The following is a 24,641-nucleotide window of genomic DNA, read 5'->3' on the forward strand; positions in this document are numbered from 1 at the left end:
TATTTACCTTCGGTGACTGACAGTGGCTGTTCACACCGAAGACACACAGGATTAGGTTTAAAGGCCCATACCGGCCTTCTTTTCACCCATACCATTGTTTGTTTACTGTGGAATTATCATTTTTGCAAATCGTTATTTTTTTCTAATAAGTTTTCCACTACTGATGTACCTGATAATTAATAGAACAAACACATTTACTTCACATTCCTCAGTCTATTTATCAAGGACACTGGGGTCAGACTCCAAGATATTTTTGCTTGTTAAAATGGTCACTGTGTCAGATTAGGTGATTACATAAGTTTGTGCTGTGTCATGGCCGAGAGAGACATCATGGTATACTATCATGATGTGAGTGACGTTACTGGAAAGGAGGTCCTTGCAACTCACTTCCGGGGACAAGAATTAAAACAAACATGGTTTCTGAAGCGTATGGAGCTGGTTGTCTTGGAAAAGCTTGTCTAAGTCTAAGTCTGTTTCTTAGTTCATCGTTGTGACACCAACAACATTATGTCTCTTTTGGTTTTATCTCTTCTGGCAGAGCGCTGTGAGCTGTGCTCCTATTGGTCAATGTAACAGAGGTGACGAAACCCGTCGGTTGTCATCCATTATGACACACTAGACCAGATAAAATGATTGATTGTTGTGTCCAATGTCAGTTGATCGTTTCCGAACCCTCCCTATGCCCTACGATGTCGCTTAATCATAATCAGGCTCATAACGTGTAATCTGACCCTGGCATAAGGTGAAATTGTTAAACTCAGCCACCCTCATTTTTTGTATATCAGCAGGCTTATAACAAAAATCTACTTTTAAAATGCTATTCCTCCAACTTGCCACATTACTCTAACAGCACATTAATATCTCATCTTCAGTAACTAGTATTTAAGCAAAAACTGAACATGATAACCGTCATGAAGGGAGGCAGGACTGTTGTGCTATACTGCATTGCCAAGTGTTCCTAATAAACTGAGTGTATATTTGTTCATAGTTTACAGGCTAATATAAGCCAAGTCATGGTGTAGATAATGCCATGCAGCAAAAACCACGATAAGAAATCCAGCATGTCCATATTTTTTTCTTTTGTTACCTCTGCCGAGGATTACGCATTCCCTCGAAACTTGGTGGAAGGATGGGACATAATGGGCCCAAAGAAGAACCCATCACATTTTGGCATGGATCCAAACTTTTTTTTTTTCTTTTCACTTTTTAATTTTGTTCAACTTCAATTTTTCACTTTCTTTAAACATTGCAATGCTACAGAACTTTTTTTTGACATTTTCACTGGTTTCTCTGGGAACAATCCATGGATCTGGTTGCATCTTGTTTTATTGTACTGGAATGAACATGTTGTTTATCTTGACCTTCGTATTTACTGCCATAGAGTTTAGTTTTTAAAACAATAGATACGATACTGTTGGTTGAACTGACAGCTATCAGCATAATGATTAATAAATATATTAATTTAGTTTATTATTGCATGACTTAATAGATACATTGTGTTAGTTTATTAGTAAATAATTTTATGAAGTCATCAGCCCATCAGAAAAGAAGCAAGTTGTGGCATTATGCATTTTATACAGCAACTATTATAGATTACTTATTTTACTTACTTTGAGACTAATTGAAAAAAGAAACTCAAAGGAGACACTATAAGCTTTTAAATTTGTTCCCTTTCCTCTATATACAGATTTTTGTGTATGTAAAAAGTCTGCAAAGTTAATAAACTGAAAGTCTGCGGTTAAGGGAGCTCATCTCCGTCAGGAGCTCCGGCCAACGCTTCCGTAATATGGTGACATCACATCAAGTGCATAAGGCACGCCTCCTTTAAAAGCACCAATATGATGTAGCCACTTCTGTTACGCATGTACTGTTTTATTTCCGGATGATTACTTGAGCTTTTCGTTTAACCAAGAAATGCCTCTATTCTTGGAATATTACTCACTGGATTTCTGAGACATCTACTGGGTTGTCTTTGCCTTGAGAGCTTTTTAGCGGAAAAGGGCTGTCTATGTTGTTTTTCTTCCTGCATACACAGGTGTATACACAGATGTGCATGTTTTAGAGAAAGTGTGTGGCTATGGTCATGCATGTTCTTCAGGCGTGCTTGGTCTGGTGCTGTGCTTGCTGTTATTTCACACCCACTGCAATGTCTCTTCATAGAGAACAAGAGATTCACTCCTGCAACCTTCCACCACTGCAGTGAGCTCAAACACAACGGCCAACCAGGGAAAAAAAACCTCTACCTCTAAAAACAGTTCTGTTCAGTTCTGTAGCACTATGTCATATTTATTTCAATGATGTGGGGCGGTTTTACAGTGGTGGGCTTTTTTTGTTTAATTATTTAGAAACTTTTGCAAGACAATTTTAAAATGTTGTAGGAAGTGAAATTAATACGATTGGTTGTCTAATAGTTGTATTTGTGATTTTATCTCTCTCGCTACAGTTTTCTGTGAAGATCTACGTTCCAGCTTATATTTTGTCAATGCATCTGTGCAAGAGGTAGTGTTTGCCAGCACCACAGGGACATCGGTGCCCTGTCCCGCCGCAGGCCTGCCTCCTGTCTCACTGCGCTGGTACCTGGCCACAGGCGAGGAGATCTATGACGTGCCAGGGATCCGCCATGTGCACCCCAATGGCACCCTCCAGATCTTCCACATCCCCCCTTCCAGCTTCAGCAAACTCATCCACGACAACACCTACTATTGCACAGCGGAGAACCCCTCAGGGAGAATCAGGAGCCAAGATGTCCACATTAAGGCTGGTCAGTTTCTCCGCTCATGCATTGCACTTAACAATCATGGCATAGCTGGTCTAAGCTCAGTATTAGCAGTTTTCCACCTAAAACACAACACACCTCTCTGTCCCCTCCTCCCAGTCCTTCGAGAGCCCTACACTGTCCGGGTGGAGGACCAGAAAGCCATGAGAGGCAATGTGGCGGTCTTCAAGTGCATTATCCCTGCCTCAGTGGAGGCCTACATCACTGTTGTGTCCTGGGAGAAGGACACAATGTCAATCAACGCTGAAAGTAAGTCACATCATCTTTTCTTCTTTCATCCAAAAGTACAGTATTTGGTAGATTGGAATATGGGAACATATGTAGTTACTACAGAGGATCTTGTTTACTTCTTGTTATGTTGTTCTTGTAAGACTCTCTCTCATGTCGGATTTGATCTAATGGTGATGGTCATGGTATACTTTTCACAAACCAATGAGATAAAATGTGTGTCAACCATTTCTTGTGTTGTGGTTGGAAATCATCGAAAATACATTCATTGGTTGGGGAATGGGTGATGAGACACTGCTACATCTTCTTTCGCTTCATGATACAAAAAAAAGACTGTACAGCTGGAGTTATATGTTCACAAGTTTATCCTGGTCAATGACAATTACAAGAGTTGTTTGTGAGGAGATGAGCATTATGACACCAGAGGTGTGTGTGGTCTCTGTTAACTTACACTTACAAAAAGGCCTACCTTGTACCAGCTAGCAGGGCATGCTTGGTCATTCTGTGGTTGTGTGTGTGTGTGTGTGTGTGTGTGTGTGTGTGTGTGTGTGTGTGTGTGTGTTTGTGTGTGTGTGTGTCCTGGTCTATCTGACCCAATGACAGTGAGGTCCCGCTCCTCTTCCTCTGCCCGGTCTTCCATGAGAGCACAGGCTGCCAGCCGTGTCACTTAGTCTCAGTGTATTGACCCATTTCTCTGGCTGATAGGAAGCACTGCAGTGCTCCGATCATTCAAATCACTTAAATGGAACGCTCGCCTGCGTGATTGTTTCCCCGCCCTGGGGGGCAAATTCACTTTATGTGGGGCATTTAGCAAACTCAATAGACAAGAGCTAATGTCATTTTGCTTTTGGATGGAGGGCAAATGCTGGCTAGCGACTGCTTCTTTTTTTTGTTGACGTTTCACATTTGTCCAGTGAGGTGAAATCAGCCATGTTGAAATCTATAGCAATCTCTTAATTGCCCACAAATGGATTTGCCCCAAGCATGTTATATGGGGATATACAATGGTTATGTGGCTGATGGCATCTATACGAGGTTGTATCTACATTTATAGGTATGGATTTTTTTTTAATCGTCACAAGATTGTTGAATTGTTTTACAGTTTGGCTGCACATTTAAAGGTAACTGAATATCTTTTAGAAAGCAGAATTTTTGTAAAATGTAAGTGGGTTTTTTTAAATTTTAGTTTGGCCTCTCGAATCGTCATTATATGGACAGGAAACCATGGAAGATAGTAGAGGAATGACACAAGGTAAGGAGGCCAGCATTCGAACCAGGAACCCACTACTGTGGTATGGGCCTAGCCATTCAACTATCAGGTTGCCCAAAAACCTGCACCTTTTTACTTGTTATCTAGAAAAAGTTCCTCACTGTCAAAGCAAAGTATTTATTTTGAGATGTAAAAATCGCCACATCTGTAGCCGTCAGCCATGTAAATGCTGTCAGAAAAATCACCCAGCCACCAATCCACTGCTCTTCTCCATGGTAAATAATGGATGAAGGAAGCCTATGAATCCATGAGCAAATGGTCTTTATTCACGTCTCAGTGCACGCATCCTACTGACGCACCGTCCATTCCCCTCATCCTCTATAGTACACACATTTTAAGTGCACTTTGTGTGCGTGCGTACCCACGTCTATATGCACACTGACTGACAGCTCAACGCAAGATGGCTCAAACCCTCATCTCGATGACCAAGCTTCAAGATTTTAATTTTTAACGAATAAAAATAATATCAACACTTGGTCTTGAAACAAAAAAAAACTTGAAATATAGCTTCTCTGTCTCTGACATGAATAATTGAATTGGCTCTTCAGTTTGGAAGGTGTAGAATGATGTGAAGCGCCTGTCAGACAGGCCCTCTGGAAGTCTCCCTGGACGAAGGCCTTTTTGAGCTTTTGCAGGGTAGAATAACAAAGCACCACTTAAAGGACCTGGTGTCCATTAGAATAGAATGGAAAATAATGTTGAAAAGTGCATTTAGTCAGGATGTCCAATACAAGTAACAGGTCAGTAAAGCTGTCTGATACAGTGGTTTTACAGTGGGCTGGGGCTTTAACAGAAGCACTGCAGAAAATATAAACTTCACGCTACAATAATTACTCTTTACTTTACTGTTTAGTGTTTCCAATGCATTTTCCCTTTCTTGACAAGTTGATTTGCTTTGGAAACAAGTTATATTATTTCACCAAGCAGGACACATTTTCTAATTCCCTCCTCCTTAAAAAATCACAGAATTAAACTTAATGACTTGCTCATGAAGATGGATATTGTTTTGTGTTCTATTCTGTACAGTAACTTAACAACACGAGGAAACCAGAGATCAGGCGGAACTCTCGTGATTCACTACGGCATAGGAAAAGTGATTTTTACAATTCTGAATTATTGAAATTACTTTAAAACTGTGATTGGAAAAGAAAATACAAGGCTGGTAAATGTTGTGGGTTTAAACAATGAGCAGTTTCTTTTCACTTAGCTGTAACTAATTACTTTATCGAAGCAGATGTGCTACTTGTGTGTCTTTGTTCAACAATATAAAATGCTTGCAAACGTCCGTCCATTAATCTACTGTATGTGTGCATCATAGAAAATTGGGGAATTCATCAAATCAAAGGCTGCAAACTGTCCTGACTAAGGGAATTTGAGTTATTGTTTAGAAGGGGAGCCGATAAGGACCAAGTCTGATTGTGATGGGTTTACTGAATTATGGACACAATCGAGGGAAATCTGTCGTTGTTTAATAACGCCCATGGTCAGGATATATGAAAATTGAATAGTTGATCTCAGACAAAAAGCCCTGCCATTGCCCAAGTGGTCAATGGTCAGCACCCACATGTATACACATTTTGTTATTAATTATTTTCATTTACAATAGTGTACTGTCATCGAAATGAATGAATGAATTAATCTCTAGCTCAAAAGATAATTTAAGAGGTCAGTTATGAACAGAAATAAAAGAAGCAGAGTGTAAAAAGTATGTAAATTAATGCAGTCTTTTGAAACTTGTGATACGGCTTCATTTTGCTTGTCACAGTGGACCTCTTTTTTTACCTATTTTTTTCTGGTTATAGCAAACTGACATCCAAGACAGTTTGATGGTGTATGGTAGTTCCGTGGTTATGTACTTTCACAACATGTTGTGACGTTATATTACATTACGTTACACTACATGCTGTGCATCTTGATCATATACAGTATGTATTAGCGCAGAGTTGTGATGATTTGTACCACTGGGTTTGTGTTAAAACCAAAAGCTGAGAAACTGTACAGCATGTGTGCAATATACCGAAGCTGCTCGGAAGTGGCTGATGTTAGTAATGGTGCAATGGAGCGGTGTGTGCACATGGTTGTGCGGGTCTTGATTAATCTACTGTACGGCTGGATTACTCGTATCCTGACTTACAAAAATCTGGATTGTGTTTAAAATATAGAGCCTGAGCCTTGTTGGCAAACATAAGTTCATTGCAGATATGTCAGCCGATACATGACAAGTAATTGAAGATTTAAAATGCCTAAGACATATTTTCAAACAGTGAAACCATTCTGTAGTTATTTCCAGACAATAGTGACAAGTATTTAAAAAAAAAATCTTTAGGGTAACTTAGGGAAATGTTTTGTTACAAATGTCAATATGATTTTTTAATCATATTGATTAAAAAATCAATATGATTTTTTAAGTGACCATAAAACATTGGAAATTAAAATTTTGGACCATACCTGCTGGAGGGCTGCTCTTAGGGATGCCTTGTGACGGACTGTGTGTGGCTGCGGCTGTGTTGCTGTCCGGGCCATTCCCCAGGTGCAGCCCGTGCCGCAGTCACTGTGGAGGCCTTGTAGTCATTTGCCTTGGCCTGATGCTGCCTGCTCTGCATTCAGCACCAGCAAGGCCGAGAGGGGGCCGAACCCTCAGCACTATACTGCAGACACTCACACACGCACACATGCACACGCGCCCACTCGCACACGCACACACACACACACACACACACGCACACACACACACACACACAGGGGCTTCTTTTCATTCAGCACACGAGCAAAGCACAAGGGCCGTCGGCCATCACACCACAGATTCTCTTTGCTCTGCTCAGCCCGCCCTCATCTCGCCTTTGTGTCAATCTTTTCCTCTTTTCGTCATTCTCCTTTCTTCCATAAGCTATACTTCTATTATCTCATTCACACATATGGACTATGAGTTCAGTTGACATACTTTAAACATCTTATTTATTATTCATCAAATCTTCCACAACATCACATTAATGATGACTGATGTCTCTCGTTGCTCATCACGCGGTGCTGCTGGGTTTGGTAGCGTGTTGAGATAGTTGTTTCCGGATATTGCAGATTAACACTCTCGTTCTGGCCAAATGCTGAGCCGTCTTGTGTGTTTCACGGGTTCTTTCATATTTGTTGACATTTGGGATGTGTGTTGGGAGTGCTTTCTGCAGCCAGTCCTGATCCCTGCAGCCACTGCCGAGAGGAGGACGAGCCAGCCACACTATGCCAGTTTAATTGGCTGTGTATAATGGGCCTTTGAAGTAAATATCAAGAGCTACAATCTAAATGCTGCCGGACGTTATCGTGCCCACCATTTCAAGGCAGTAACTGTATGGAGGCATGTCTGTGAGTTTAGGGGTCGCACACAGTCAATGGCAGCAAAACTAAACTGACCTGTGTCTTTTCAACTCGTCCTCACCACTGCGGATGTGCTCAGTTGCTCGGATGCAGCTGTGTTTTGCCGTACAGTTTTAAATGTCAATGATGAATGACGGCATAAATGAAAGTAAAAAAGGAGGATTATTTATATATAATTATTTCCCTTCTTGCATAAAAGCTCACTGTAGGTGTATTTTCAGAAGGTTTGTGACTTTCATGTGTCACCGTTGGCCGACTGTAAACATGTGTCTGCAGGGTAGAGAGGGAGTCAATCATACAGTATGTCATATACTGTGTGTTGTAGTAGTTCTACAGGAAGTATGTAATAATTCATGTTTTTGTTCGGGAGCAGCCTCGCAGCTTGCTCGCTGTCGGTTTTTCCCTTTTCTTAGAATGCTATGTAGGTAGCAGCCATTGGTGCAGTGCAACCTTGAGCTGGGGGCTGGGGTGGGTGGGTGATGGTTTTACTGGTCCCTGTGTGGTGGAGATGTAGAAGAAGGAGGGGAATGAAGAAGGGGCAGAGAGGATAACTAGCTCCCTCTCTCTCTCCCTCTGTTTCTCTCTCCCTTTTTTTCCCTCTCCATCCATGCCTCGCTCTGTCGACAGGCAGGGTTGGGACTCTGACGTGTGACAGGCTGGATGTAGTCTTTTTCCAGCATTCGTCATTCTGTCTGCCCATGATTGGCTGGAGTATTGTTATTCACACAGAAAAATGGGTCAGGTGGCCTGTGGAGAATGGAGTGTTTGTATGGACGGACGGACATACATCACAAACACACACACACACACACACACATGCATATCTCCACATGCATCCCACACAGAGCAGGATTATATTCTGCAGTAGAGCAGTGCTGGCAGATAAATAACAGATAAATGAAAATAAATCCAGGTTATGTGGTAAGCGTCTCTCATGTTGAATTCACTGTGTCCTCTCACAAGCTGCGAGCTGGTTCTCTCCTCACACCCCGTGGCAGGGGCTTAGCAAGATAAATAAAGGGTTGTGCTGAGGAAAAAAAATGGGAAGAAAATCAATACCTGTGTGCATGAATCCGGCTGCAGCTGCCACAAAGAATTATGGGAACATGACGGGTAGATACACTTGGGCTGTGCAGCATGCAGGCTGCATGATAAGCTATCCGGGTGAAAAAAATGCATAAAAGAAAGAAAAAGAAACACAAGAAAACTTGCTGAACCCATGAAAAGAAGATGTAAATTGTGTCAGTTTAAAGTAGATCGATAGATCTAGATCCATCACCTCTAGATCGTAGTGTGTGTACTGACTACATCTCTCTCAACACAGCCTTGCTCCAGTCTGAGCCTGAGACTGACAGAGATATTAATTAAATTGGGTGATGCCCTTACTCTCCCTTTACTGCGCCAGCGCTGCAATGATCACACTCCCACCTCCGTACTGTGCTGTTTGCTCACCAATAACCGCAATTTGTTCTTTATTAAACTCTCAGGGCTGGGAACAATTAGGGTGTGAGCTGGAGGTGGTGTGAGTGAGTGTGTGTGTGTGTGTGTGTGTGTGTGTGTGTGTGTGTGTGTGTGTGTGTGTGTGCGTGTGTGTGTGTGTGTGTGTGTGTGTGTATATATTTGAGCACTGGCAGGACGAGGAGGGGGAGGGGGAGAAGGAGAAGCAGGGTTGGGGGAGAGATACTAAACACTGCTTAATCTTTGACAAACAGTGAGGTCTCCTTTGTGCCGCCGCAGTTTGGCACATCCTCTCCAGGCTGCTCGGTGCTGTGCTGTGCTGTGCTGTGCTCTTCTGGGCTAGCTCATGGCCGCTGCCTCCGTGACTCCCAGACCTGGATAGAAGCCAGGTCAGGCGTGGCTCCCTGCCAAGATACAGATTAGCTATAAGCGCAACATGAGCTAATCGTGGAAGGAGCCACCAATTAATTAGCACTTAGACATTCTGTGGACTGCAGATTTGAGGCTGGTTGTTGCAAGTGATTGGCATAGATGTCACTGATGGTTCGTATGTATTCACATATCACTTATTATGAAAAAAAAAAAAGAAAAAGAAAAGGATAAAGAGGCTGAAATTCTCCAGCTGTATGGAAAGCACAAGATGGAAAGATTAATCTGCTGAGGGGGCAGGTTGTGTATATTCCAGTTTGTGTGTGTTGGTTTAGAGGCATATTCATACACAAAGATGTGTTCTTCCTGTATGTGGTGGGTGGAGGCAACACGACACGGGTGATGCATTCAGGTCTCAACATCCTTTGAACACAAGACGACATGCTGCGAGTTGCAATTTTGATGCAGAGATGATGAACATCGTACCCAGTTCCACAGCACATTACACAACGATGACAGAACCGTGTGTGCAGCACAGTGACAGTGATTTGTCATTAAGGGGCTGCGGTTCTCAGGTATTTAACCAATCCTCATTCGTACGTGTGATAATCATAGAGCGGTGGACAAGAGAAAAAGTAATCTGAAATCAGGCTGAGCAGTGGACAACAAGACGAGCGTCAGTGCTGTAGTAACGCCTGTGTTGGTGCCTGCTGAGCGCCCCGTGATCACTCTCTGTCAGTGCTTAGAAAAAGAAAGGTGATCCCCCTCACCGCACCTCTTCATGCCATCCATATTCAACCCTGCTGTACTATGATGTCAGAGGAGATTTTTGCAAAAAAAACAACAACGACAGAAGGATTTGCAGGGACGATTTTAAATGGCGACAAATGCCGCTTGAAATCGGAGCGTCTTTGGAGGAACCTGGGGAAAGGTTGATGTGCATATAAATGATGTGTGTGTGTGTGTGTGTGTGTGTGTGTGTGGTGTGAGAGACACAGAGGGAGAGGAGAAAAGAGTATTAGTGTGTGTGTTGGTGTGTAGGAGGAGGAAAAGGGGGCAGGCTGTGAATGGTTGCTCTTATCGCGTGCATGCAGCTGCTGCAGTGTCTTTGAGAGACAGAGGGGCTGTCCATGCATGCCACTCACAGCCTCCCTCCCTCTCTCTCTCTCACTCGCTCTCTCTTTCTGTCCCAAAAGAAAGAAAGAAAAATGGGGAAGAAAATCATGACTTGAGCTTTGATGCAGACTCACGATGTACAGGCCCCACAGTTTCACGTCCTCATGATGATTCTTATAATAAGGGACAGGCAAGAAATTAAATGTCACTGGACATCACCACATCGCCCCGACCGGCGTGTGATTGTTTCCAGCATCACGTTTTCTTAACTCAGGGCTGTTCACATTGATACCCCCCCCCCCCCCCCCCCCCCCCAATCCTCCACGCTAATCAAAACGACGAATAATGAAGTGAATTTATTCAGTTGGGAGCCGATGCCTGTGTAAAGGTGACCTGTGGAAAGATATGTTTAAGACGAGCTGCCATGGGAACTCACCTTGATAGATGGACGTCTCAGGCAGGGAAGTGATATCCTCAAGTACTGCATGTATTCCTGGATTTGTAACCCCCCCCCCCCCCCCCCCCCCCCCCCCCATGCCTCAACCATTTTTGCCCAGGTGCCCTGTCATGTATTGCTACCCTCCTGCAGCAGTGTTTTTCAAGCTGTGATGTGTAACCTTGACTCTCGATAGAAGAGTGGAGGAGCAGATGGTGAGGAAGGATGATTAAGAGTCAGGTTGGTCCGCAAGGTCTGGGAAGACTGGAGAAAGACACTTCATGTGTTTATTCAAGGTGATTTTTGTCTTTTCTTTTTTTTTTTTTTGTTCTACCATTTTTTCTACTGTTAGTAGAAGTATAAACAAAATGATGAATGTGTTATCATCATTTCATTTCCAAGCTGAATTACAATTCGATGGGGAAAAAAAATGTGATCTAATTAAAAATGTTATTTTGATAGTATAGCAATATTTTAGAAATATAAATACAGAATTATGAAATTTTAAAGCAAAAAGGAAATTTCATTGTTGTGCTTTTTGAACCTTTCCCAAAAATGGGGGATTAATCTGTTTGAATTACATTTACTGTGAACAAAAATAATAATGACATTTTGGCAATGTTTAAAAGGTTTTTTTTTTCTTTAATAAATTAAATCTAAAACAGATATATTTAAATGTTTTGTTGGGTTATTTCCTCTGACGATAACAAAGATGTTCAAGTTATTCAAATGCAAGTGTTATAAAACAAACAAAATATAATTATTATTATTCTGGATTTCGTTCAAGATATATTTATTTCTTTGATCTGAAAGCCTTGAAATTATTTTATCACGCATGCAAACTCCCAGTACAGAAAAAACATTAGGAAGAATCAGCCAAGCAGCACTTTACATTTTGTCTAAGGTGCAGAAACCTAATTCTTTTTCTTTTTCTTTTTAAATTCTCGCATAATCCTTTAGTTCCACTTGGCAACTATAGAGAGAGATACAATACTGGAGGACAAAGAAATGGAATTGATAAGTAAATGCATGAAAGGCCTTTTGCATAATCTGAGTTAATCTATAAAGCAGGATACAGAATGAACTGTGTAAAAATATCTCTGACTGCCTTCTGAAGGACACATGTTCAATAACCATGTTAGGTGCTATTGCTCTTTCGTATTGATATTACAGCTTTTGTTTTTGAATTGCATTCTCCAAAACGTATTGATAATAGGAGTGAAAAAGTATAATATTCAAATGAAATAAATCTATTGTAATAATGTGTAAAGACACTTAAATTCAATATTTGTGTGTGTGTGTGTGCGTGTGTGTGTGTGTGTGTTTGTGGACTGTTGGATGAGCAGTGATGAATCCCAAAGACATTCTTCTCTTGCATACAGTAAATAGTCATGTTGTTGCTGAGGGCCTGAGTTTACGCTGTCAGCGCCACCTGATTGGCTGGATCTTGCTATGACTCGCCACGCGTTTGGCCAATACGGTTCGCTCAGGCTCTGCTCCTTTTTTTTTTTCTCTCCCCACCCTAAATAAATTGCCTGGAGAAATGGAACAAAAAATTAGAGAAAGAGAGAGAGAGAGCCTTTCATCTAATTGAGAAGCTCATATTAGCTGTGGTGGGAAGATAAGCTCATCTCTCTCAACAGCTATTAAGCTCACTGTGTGTTAGCCAGTTTCCTCTTTTTTTCACTTCAGCTTGATTTTTTTTTTAGCTGTCACCTCTGTGTGCTCGGTGTCAGGAAGGGGTAGATTCAAAGTCATAGTGTGTTTATGTTTGTGTGTCCCAGGTGTGTCTGATAAGCTCCAAAATGGAGACCAGATCATGTTACCTTGTGCATCTATTTAGTCTCACACCCACACGCACACACACAAGCGTCCTCAGCTCATGTTAATTTTAGCACCCTCCTACACTTGTGAGCATAAATTTAAGCTCTGAAATATTTTCCAATTTTTAATGGAGAAAACTGGAAAGAGAAAAAATCTGCACAAAACAGTATATGAATGTCAATAGAAAATTCTCTACATCTAAAGTGTGTGTTGTCCTCAGTGTGCGTGAGAGGCCAAGATGCCAGTAAGTGTGACATATGTCAATTAATGTGTCCCAGCATATGTTCTAATTTATATTGTGGATCAATCTCTGCGTGGATTTATCTTGTGGTCTGACTCTTGGGGTGCAGACGTTCCTCCTGATTACATTGTGTCCTCTAGTGCCTTGATCCCTTCAGCCCCCCAAACCAGGATTACATTTCCACAATGTAATCCTGGTTTGGCGGCCTGGGGGTCGCACTGCAACCCCCAAATGTCTTGCTGTGATGGTGCTATTGTGGAAGTCTTGGGGGGGGGGGGGGGGGTCAATCAAGTGGTGATTTGCTAATCTTTTCTCAGTAAGCGTGAAGAAAGAGAGGGAGACCAGTAAAAGATTTGCTCTGTCTAGGCTGCTGCTGCTGCTGCTGTGGAGCTGCTACTCTGGCTTACTGCCTCTTTCAGTCCAAGGCAGCCATTTTGTGTCAGCCACTCTGAGTTGTGAGAACAGTGCTGGTTCTCAGTTCACACTGAAAAGCCGAGATGATCTGAAAAACATAGCACAATCATAATGTTTTGATTCCTAACCAAGGTCCTTTTCCGCTTAGGAACATTTAGAAGTGATGCATTATTAATTTCGTGAAGCCTTTCAGACACTGCAGAGTGACAGGACACAGTGGAGGCTCAGGTTATATCAGACTGTCACTGTTCTTTAGGGAAAAACTACTGCTACCACGACTTCTACTACTACTACTACTACAACTACTACTTCTACTACTCATACTAATGGTAATGATAACGATAACGATAACGATAACGATAACGGTACTAATAATACTAATAATACTACTTCTAATAATAATAACAATAATACCAGTAATAATAATGATAATAATAATAATAATAATAATAATAATAATAATAATAATGATACAAACAAATTATTATTGTTATTATTATTATTATTATGATAATACACTTATAAGGTCTAAGTTGCAATTTAGTTCACATTACAGTATTAAGCCCTTATGTTGATCTCTGAGCAGGTGAGAGGGTCCAGGTAGGCCCACCAACTGCACGCGCACACACGCACACACACACACACACACACACACACACACACACACACACACTCTCTCTCTCTCTCTTTCTCTCTCTCTCATGCACTTATCCTGTCCAGAGGCAGGTGTGCTGCTCAACAACGTCATTTTCCTGGAGCTCAAATTGTTCCTTATCTGTGTGAATATAACGGCATTGTGTGCCCGCATGGGGCCTGAGCAAACACACTGTATATGTAAGTGATTGGTCTGCCCATTCAAACAGGCCCCTTAATGGCCAGCTTCTCCCAGCCTTGTTTGCTCTCTCTGTGTTTCGTGGCTTTGGAGTCTGGCAGATGGGCCATCAGGGATTATACCTGCTAATGAAGAGAGGCGGAAGAGTATAGAGGGTGGGGTAGCGGGGGTTGGGGAGGGGGCTGAAGGTTTATAACAAGTTTATGATGTGACCATGCGTAGTGAAAGACCGGCTCCTGACAATGCTACAGGCTCCCCATTAAACTTCTCAGGGGACTGGATTTCTTATGTTGACAGTTTATGAATCCTGTCTTAATTCTTACTGAATTCATCTGACTTCATTTGGGATTGACATGCTTTTGTTCAAACCTTTGCCGTGCGGGTAACTTTGCTGTGAAATTAAATCAGATTTGCAGCATTTGCAAATTTGAACAGATCTTTTACAAATTTCCTTTTACACAGTTTGGAAACAAATATTGTAGATACACACTAAAATAATTTACAGTTTATGATACACAATACATTTTTGTGTCCACTGACATGTATGTTACAATATCCTTATTTACTCAATTTCATCTTTTCTTAGTCTGCCTTGCATTCTAGGGTACTTGGACTTTTTGGAAAGTTCAGATCACTGGTTAAATGGTTGTGCTCACAGCAGCAACTAGTCATACTCAGTGTGTAGGTGGATGCAGGGCAGAGAGTTTTTTAATTCATTTTTTCGTGGGTTGCTCATTGAGGTTATGGTATCCTGGGGCAAACAGAGCCATACTGGACACTGGACAGAGATGCACAATGACCAGCCCTTCCAGCATGATTACACAAGGCTGTATGTCCAGACAGAATGGCCTAATCCCCGACACCCCCCCTCTTCTCTCTCTCTTTCCCCGGCCCAGGCACACACTTGCCCACACGCACTCCCCCCTCCCTCTCCATCCCTCAACATATGGAGATGGGAGGAATTAGCGCAGTGGAAGAAAATAAATGAGTTAAAGCGGCCAGCGGCTTAGAACCCACAATGTTCTTGGGTAACTCGTCTGTGAGTTTCCTAGAAGTGAGGCCCTCGTGGGGAAATGCCTTTTCGTCCTTATTTTTTTATTCTTTCCCTTCAGAAACACTTCAAACACAATTTTCCATATGAATGCACACTTTATTGTTATTAGACTGCTCACAGGCACATAACATCAGATTCGGGACAGACACAGGCATAGAAGTGTGATGTACATTGTTTTTAAGATTCACAATCTTTAGAACCAAACCACCAACAAAGCCACAGCCTGACCCCGACGGGTTCCTCGTGTGACCCCACCAACGTGCCCCATCCCAGATTCAGCCCAGATCTTGTTAAATAGGATTATGCTGGCTACCTGCCATTCAATGGCTTGGACAGGACCTCTTATCTCCTGTCTTCAGATGGCTGCCAAGAACAACATAATGCACAATGACCTACATTAAACAATGCCACTTGCAGGTTTAGTACTGGACTTTTAGCTTGTGGCCAGTTTAGGTATTGTCTTGCTTATGCTGATTTCCATTACTAAGTATAGGTTGCCCAACCACTTACATGCCTAATTAGGAGTTATTGACTGGCCTCGTGCTAAAAAGCCTTCATGCTCAAGCCAATTCAATATTTTGAACGCTAACGCACAGTCGTGTGTGTTTTCGTGTGTGTTGTATCTTATATTGGTTATTTACTTTGCGCGCAGAGTTGTAGACGTACACGCTTTGCTGAGCACATCTTAATTCCCTGCCCTTGCTCTCCACCCCTTCCTCTTATACACAAGGGTTGTCTACGTATCTGCGTGGGCCCGAGAGAGACAAGAGAGAGAGCCGAGGAGTCCATGTCCTACAAAGCACACGTGACGTGTCTCCAGCAGCCTCCCGTACTCTCCCTCGAAGCAGGGACACCAATTCAGTGGCATAAGAGGCTTTGTGGTCAAATCCCCAGTTGATCTTCATAAAGTTTGTGTCTTACAATTAAGTACAGATGGTTTGCAGCTGGTTGTAAGGCTAGTAAATAACTTGGGCCTCTATTTTCGCCGGGGATTTGGTGCAGTAATCCCTCTCTCTGACAGTTTACCAGATTCAAATCAGTCCGGGCTTTGCTTTCCTTCCTCCACTTCTTCAACCGCTTTTTTCTTTTTTCTTTTTTCTCCCTTCCTATCCCCCTCATTCCATCAAAAGCTCCTTATCGTCATTTGACTATGCGAGCACGTAGGGGGAGCACACACGACATGCATGTGTCCAAGAACAGGGACGTGGGGGATGCAACGATCTCACTCAATTACACCTTAAAACCCCTTTTTCAGTCAGTGGTGTCGGTTGGAACCAGAGTTTATGATGCCGAGAAATCTTTCGAGGGCTTTATGATCTAATTCTGCAAATTGTTTCGAAGCAGTGTTTAGAATAATATATGTAAATAGTTTAATTACCGGTTTATTACAATACAGGGTTCATAGGCAGGTTTTATATACAGTATATTTACCAGTTGTAAATTGCCTGTCTTGAGGTATCGTACTCTCGTATTTCGAACACTGAATCACCAGAAAAGAATCCCAGTACCTAAGTACAAAGTGACATTATCAGTTTAGCTTAACACCTAACAATATCCTAATAGCTCAAATAATGCATGTCAGTGTTCATAGAGTCAGTGTTTGTGTTAGGCAGAACTCTCTTGGGACAATGCAGGGGGACCCAGAGGAAGGCAAACCCTAACAAGGACATAATTATGGCACACACACATCCTGAAGAAGCTGTGATCATCGGATGGTGAGAAGCAAACAATCCCTAGGAAACAGCTTGACCCTGCTACTCCTTGTTTCCCTATCCAGCCTTTCCTATTATTCAAATATATTTGAATAATATATCCGCTGTAAGTGGAAGGAGCCGCCACAGCAACAGCTCATCTGCATAAGACTGTAGCTAACTGCCCTAGTATCGCCTCGGGATATGAACAGATGGGAGTGTTTAGCAACCTTACCCACCTACCCCTCTCACCCAAAACACACACACGCACACACACACACACACACACACACACACACACCAAAACCCACACTCAACTCCTCCACCTCTTCTTTCCCACCTCTCCTCTACCCCTTTTCTCCCTGTACGCCCCTACCACTCGCCACCCCCTCGCCAAATGTTCAGTTAACCTGTCAGATCTCATTGCCCAAAATTCAAGATGCCATATGCCTCGCTCTGACTTCTAACCCTCCACCACCGCTCCTCCCTGTCGCCTTCATTGTGACATGAAAGTCCCCCTTGAAACATGAGGATGTCTCTCCTCTGCCGTTTGATTCAGGACGGCTTGCTGAGATCACAGCGATTGCGGGCGTAGCTTGTCTCGTATAATAAAAGCAGTCACTTAGCGTTACACGACACAGTGGGAGCACATTTACCGCTGCAGCATCTGTGACTTTTGATGATCTACCTGGGTGAATACAGCAAATACCTTTCTTGTGAAACGCAAAAATGACTGATGTGGTCTCGCCAGCTGGTTGATGGAAGAGTCGAAAAAGTTTCATTAGTTGATGGAGACTTTGATTGTTCAAATGGGTCTACAATATACACAAGTGGCCTGAGCGCTTGTCGTGTGTTATACCATCTAATAAGGGTCTCTTCTGTAGCTTTAGCAGCCTTGTCTGGTGAATTCCAGGCCATTTGCCCTTGCACAGAGGGCAGCTCCCAGCAGGCCTGGCCATAGTGACAGTTTGTTGTTGTTTATAAGGTCATCCCCACCATAGGGGGCAGCATATTCATTACACCCACCCCATGGCTCTGTTTGTCTCCGGCAGTCTGTTTCTCTGTGGGCTCCTGTCATAAGGTCAGAGGGTATTCACTATCATCCTCCGCTTGTCTTCACGACAAGGCCGGGAAAGTCACAACGCCTCTGGAAAGAGCTAAAAGGTCAATTGGCCTCATCTAAACGAAATGCGAAGTTTACATTGCGATATGGGGAAACTCTAAATATTCTAGTTGTCTGGAATGCAGTTGTGGCAAGAGTGAGATAGATTGTTGAAATTAGCTGCATCAATTGGTCAATTTGTCAATCAGCAGAATGAATCCGCAACTATTATGAAAATCACCTGGTGCTTTGAAATGACATTTTGAGGGTTAAAATAACACATTTTTCGTCTTAAAATGAGCATTTGAAAATCAAGCAATGAAACCCTGCTTTAGTTCAGTGTAGGGTTATGCTTCTACAGCCCTACTTGGTCTTTATGACCTATCGGGTAATGTTAGCCGATTGGTAATTATACCTTATTTGCCAATTGTGGCCAAAATGTAACTTCTGTTGCACTGCAGCCATCGTGGCCTCATTGTGACCTTCACCAAATAAAATCTGCTTAACTTCATTTAGTACAAGAATAATCATCAAATCCTTGAGCAGACACAAAAATGTCACTTCTACAATGAGTAAACCAACTTAAGATGACATTGCCATACGTTTTCGGTCAGCCCAGCCCCAGAATACATAAGGTAGCAAAACCTTTAACTGTACTGAGTTGAGAAAGTGAGCATTTCGTTGCTTACAAGTTTTGTAAGAGTGAAATGTTAAACATGTAATGATTCTGGCCTCTCAGATGTGAGAATTTGCTGCCTTTGCGTGTCTTTAGGTTGTAGAAAATTGAATATGTTTGGGTTGTGGACTGTTGGTTGGATAAAACAAGTAGTTCAGCGGTTGAACCCGGACGGTTAACATTTATCAGCGGTAAAATTCGCTCTGCGAATCACCTGCAACTGACTCGAGCATGTTCTGAAAGAGAAACAGAGAGCGAGAGACACAGAAAGAGAGAGTAAGGATGTGTCTGGGAGTGGGAGCAGCTAGCTAAGTGAGGTTGTTAGGAGGAAGCGCTGACAGTCCAATCCAGCACAGCGACCATTCAAAAGACAGCTCCTTTTGTTTCTGCCTCCCTTTCTTCTGCCAGGGTAGAAATAGAGGGTGAATCTCTGTGCGCAGTAACCCACTGACACCTCCCTCTGATCTGCCTCCTGCACACTACCCCCCCTCACCCCCACCACCACCCTCCCCTCCTGCCACTACATCCCTTCATCAGCACTCTTCACCCCTCTCTCTCTCTCTCTCTCTCTCTCTCTCTCTCTCTCTCTCTCTCTCTCTCTCTCTCTCGCCATTGCCTAAGAGTCACTCTCCTGGTTGCCACAGTAACCAGCTCACCTCTCTCCCCATCTTTCTATCTCTCTCACACAATGCACCTTAACAGGAGAATCAGTCTGGGAGAGACAGAGGGGAGGGGGAATTGGAGGGAGGTGTATTTCAGAAAGATTGCTGTTGCACAATTGTCGTCCTGTCCACAAGTCTTTTTTTGCACAGGCACCACAGAGCAGGCGAGGCAAGGTACAAGAAAAGGAATGAGGAGAAAAAGACACGAAATTAAATACAAAACACAAAGAATTATCTGTACCATACCCACAAAGCAAACTGTCCTGGAATGAAAACCTTTATTTCTCTCATATTTACTGCACCAGTAGCACCACTGCTAACCAGCACTCCCTACCTCCTCCAGCCATATTTCAACAGCCCCTCCGCCTTTGCATCAGTCCTCCCCTCTCCCCCAGGCCCCGCTCCTCTGCCTTGTCGTCTGTGAGTGGCAGTCAGGTGGTGCCGGTGGAGGTGGCGAGATGCTGTCCATACATCATCATCCCTTTGACACGCCATTCAGCACCTCTCCCTGTCTGTCTCTCTGTCCCTCCTTCTCTGCATGTGCCCACTGCCCAATGACACTCTCATTATCGCCTAATTGCCCTGGACACAACAGCAACTGGTTGCACAATCACAAAGAGAGCAGAATGTAAATCACTTACTTTCATTCTGATTATTTGTGCGACTGGGTGGTGGCATGTTAAATGCTCCCCCAGTGATTGTGGTAATTTAGAGCAATATGGTAATAGAGGTGCTGATGGCTATTTCTCCTCTCGCCAGACACTGTTTTCGTCCTTTCATCAGCTGTTGTCGGCTAAATTACATTGAATGTTTAATTAGGTATTTCAGATTACTGATTGCTGATAAATGATAAAATCGGCCCAGCAATCATTGATTATAACTTTTTAGAGCATGCGTCATAAGCGACACCATCATTGGCTCATGTTGTTTTACTCACATGAGCTGAAGAAGAATAGCAGGCCACGCTTGCTCTTTAAGATTTGATTGTACACACAGGAAATATATTTTTATTTTTGTTATTCCTTATTTAGAAAGGATTTTATGGTATTTTCGTCTGAATACACTGTGTGGGGGGATTTCTTTGGGGAAAACTACTCAGAACTTCAAAATACTGGGTCTAAATATCTATGTTCTAGATGTTGTTGTGAGAGTAATTCTGATATACAAAACCAGGCATGCCAAATATTGCAAACATGAATGTCTGTAAATGTGGACAAATTATATAGAAGTGGTTAATATATAACTATAATAAAATTATACAAAATCAAATTTGTGTTTATATACGTATATGTATGTATGTAAATTCAGTGCTTTTCTTGCCCTCAAATAAGATTCCGTTGCTCTTTTATGAGTCTGCTGCTCTGTGTCCGTGCTATAATAAAAGCTGAGTCCCTCACTTCCTCGCATGTAATTTAGTCGCGGGATTATTGATTTTAGTTTTAATTGCGGTAAATTGCCACACATCATTTCCCCCCATAAATAGAAAAATGTAGTTTATGACTCAATATCGTTAAAAATGACAACCATATAGTGTCACAGTTGCATACGTGTCCATGTTGTCTCAGAAGACCTTCCTGATCTCTTCCAGTTTGCGTATTTGAAATATTTTCACTAAACAAAGTGCAGCCACTCAGCCCACACATCAATGCTTTAATTGCACAGTTGATCCTCTGCCAGACACTACTCTCCTCCTGGATGGAGCCTTTTATACCTTTTACTTGTAGAAAAAATAAATGGCCATGGAAAAATACATGGGAGAACCGCCTGCTGCCGGATTCACTTATCCTCCATTTTCTCCTGTTGGTTTCTGCTCTTTTCCTGAAGTTAGGAACCCCAGGTCTCACAAGTGCTGCACTGCGTAAAGAACCAAAATATAGACACCAACTGTTCAGTCACATGAATGTTTTAGCTCTGTTCCATAAACAGCCAGTGATTTGGTCAATCCCTGGTCTCATGGACCTCCGTGACATATTCATATACAAGTGGCCGTACTGTTATTATGGTATGAACGTCCATGCTGCAAAGACCATGAATCCTAATAATTTTGGTGTGCCCCTGACTTCATCTGTTGCCCCAGCATCAGGTCCAACTTTCAATTTGTCCTTTGATTTTATGACCTAATACCTGCAAAGTAAAGGCAATCACATCCGCTTTATCAACACTTTGTACACTAATAGCAAATGAAACTACGATGGTGAACATGGTAAACATTATACCTGCTGAACGCCGACATGTTAGCACTGTCATTGTGAGCATGTTAGCTGCCAAAGCACCACTTTGCATAAGCACAGCCTCATTGCATGTGATTGCATGGCTGTCCACTTGTTTAAGTGTTAGGGGTACAACACCAGAGTAAACAATGTGCACTAGCCACATTGTTTCTTTAAAAAAATGCTGTGGAGTAAAAAAAACCAGTGCTCCTTCTCTTGGGCGTCCATCCATCCCTCCATCCATCCATCCATCCATCCATCCATCCATCCATCCATCCATCTGTCCCTCCTTCCTCCACCCATGCAGGCGGGTGTCTGGTGTTTATGGGCGTCCTCAGCAGGCAGGTTGTTTAACGAGGGCAGGGGGACAGCGTGGCACTAATTGCTGTGTGTGATTTATACCAGGCTGGGACCAGGCAGGAACACAGGCAGACAATGGTACTTTGAGAGCAGATGCTTCGTCCAATATTTACTTAACCCTCCGCTGGCGGGCCTGGCACCGGTGCCACTGAGGATGCGTCTGTGGGGAGCCATTTCACTGCTCACTGTTATGTATCGCGGCAGGGCTGGGGCCATGTTTGGGGACTGGCTCAAAGTGGCAGTGGGAGCTGTAGGGAAAGGGAGATTGAAGCAATTAAAGGGAGGAACTTGATTGGTCTCCTGATAATTTGATCATCCAGGTGGAATTGTTGCTAGGTGATATAAACACAACCTGTTTTTCAGAACAGCAGAGTTATCCATTTCGATAACTGGGTTAAATGCAAAATAGAAATAAGAATAAGAAAATATAACACAGATATAGAACAAAAGTATTTTACCACTAACTTGTTTTCCTGCATGGGTGAGCAGTGGCGTGCTTCACGGCGATTATTAGCATATTGAGTGTTGTTCTATATTGAGCAGCATGATTTGTACAGTGCTCACTCTGCTGTCATGTGTTCGCAGTGATAGACGCCTCCGTCCCACGCCTGTCTGCCTGGCTCATCTCGAGTGAGAGTCTGAGACATCTCAGGGCTCGCATCCGCAACTCAATTAGTCACACCTCAAAGAAATTAGCAGCGCAAGGTGCCAAAGTAGGCTCCCGAAGCTGATCTGTTCAAGTCGTTAAATATCGAAACCTTCACACTGTGTCAGAGGAACAAAACAAACAGTGAATTGTCTTCAGCCCACGAGCAGCCACATGCACGGACGACACGGTGGAAAGCAGAGAAGGGCTGGAAAATAAAGGAGGAGAGCCTGGTTCTGTCTCCACAGCAACATTGATTGATATTCTTCAGGTGGAGCAGCTGTCAAGCGGCCTGACCACTGCAAGCTAATGCTCTGCGGGATGTGGGGGGAGGGAGGGAGAGGAGGAAGGGGGCGGAGGGAAGGGAAACACCGAGGAAAAAGGCATGAGATGAAAAGCAAGGAGGCAGAGTGGACAGCAACAAAGAGGGGGAAGGGGAGGGGAGGGAGATGACATTGAAAAGCAATGATATAAAGGAAAGGAGAGATATTTTTCTGTGTGATTTTGAGCCATTGTAGCAAAAGTGGAGGCTGCGGTGAGAATTTGATTACACGGCGGTCGAGTCATCCTGCAAACAAGCGGTGCGTCTACATTCTGTCCACCGGAGATGTAACAGGGATAAAAGGTGTGTGGAGTCAGGCTGTTAAAGACTCCTTACTCTAATGCATGGCTTATCGTTCTCTATGAGCCATGCTTTTTGAATGCTGTTAATAAAGGTTTCACCTTCACCTAAATGTTCTGCAACGTGACTTTTTTTTCATTCATATGCCACACAGCTATTGTACCTTTTTAAAAACGCAAACACGGAACATTATTTGCTCACAGATTAAGACACATTGGCCTGTGAATCACTGTTGTAAAAAATCCTAATATCCCAACATTAATATCCATCATATCTATGTGATCGAGTAAAAATGCGCTAGTGTGTCAGTGTGCAGGTTCTTGTAAATGTGTGCAGCTCAGCCGAAAATATCCAGCTGGACTAATAAATGAATGCAGGTTAAAGTGAAAGGAGCTTGCAGTCTGATTGTTGCAATGGCTCATTCTTCAAGCTTTAACTTTTAGTTGGTCAAAAGCAAGACCTGGTTAGAGAGGAGTGTCTACCTGCAGGCCTCAGTATGCACATGAAGAAAACATGTTAATCAGTTTATAGAAGCAACCAAAAATTGCTCCAACACTCCAGCAGATCGTTATATTATTAAATTGGGTGTTTTCGCAAGAACGGGCTTTAGCTTGATTGGCAGGTGAACCAGGCTGCAGTTTATGTAATCAACCCTAATACGCTTGATACTCAACAGTTTGGATGTGGAGAAAAGAGCCCTGTTTAATTATTTCATTCTATGAAATGAAATGCACGCAAAGACTAATAATGTAAAGTAGTGAATCATTTACGCAAATCTTTATTCCAGCTTGTATCAATAGACATCAATAGACAATAGAGTTTACCAATGCAAAATATGTTTGTAGTATTTAGTGGTCTGCAGGAATGTAACAAAGTACAGTGCTTGTATAATACTTGAATAACTGTGAGAGAGAACAAAAAACTACTTAAAAAAATCAAAGTACATCTGATGATAATAAAAACAGTATTCATGTACTTTCTTCACAGTATTGTGATGATTTAACTCTCTCCAATGCAAGGTATTTCCTGTCGTTTTTAATAAAAGAGACAACAGTGTGAAATAAAGCAGATCATGCTAATGTGACATGACTCAAGAAAAACCTTTAAAACAATCTGATTTGCACTGGAGATAAATAGCATTATCCCACTCCACTGGCAGACGCTGACCATCTTTTGATAGAAAATATGGTTTTACAGGCCGAAGACCAGAGTAAATGTCATGTCAACATATAGCTTCTGCTGTGCTGTAGATGCTTGGCTGTAGCTCGGGGCCACGATCAGACAGGGT

At 42.6% G+C, this 24,641-nt stretch overlaps 1 protein-coding gene across 4 annotated transcripts in view; it reads left to right on the forward strand.

The window, feature by feature from the left end:
- dscama (Down syndrome cell adhesion molecule a) overlaps positions 1 to 24,641 on the forward strand; it is an 83,389-nt gene that overhangs the window by 18,334 nt on the left and 40,414 nt on the right. For all 4 annotated transcript variants that reach the window (XM_035627032.2, XM_035627034.2, XM_035627033.2 and 1 more), the window contains exons 2-3: positions 2,444 to 2,761; positions 2,876 to 3,025. In XM_035627032.2, the coding sequence (XP_035482925.2) occupies positions 2,444 to 2,761; positions 2,876 to 3,025 (468 nt within the window). The remainder of the gene's footprint in view (positions 1 to 2,443; positions 2,762 to 2,875; positions 3,026 to 24,641) is intronic.

Source organism: Scophthalmus maximus, chromosome 2 (assembly GCF_022379125.1).
Source record: "Scophthalmus maximus strain ysfricsl-2021 chromosome 2, ASM2237912v1, whole genome shotgun sequence".
NCBI lineage: Eukaryota > Metazoa > Chordata > Actinopteri > Pleuronectiformes > Scophthalmidae > Scophthalmus > Scophthalmus maximus.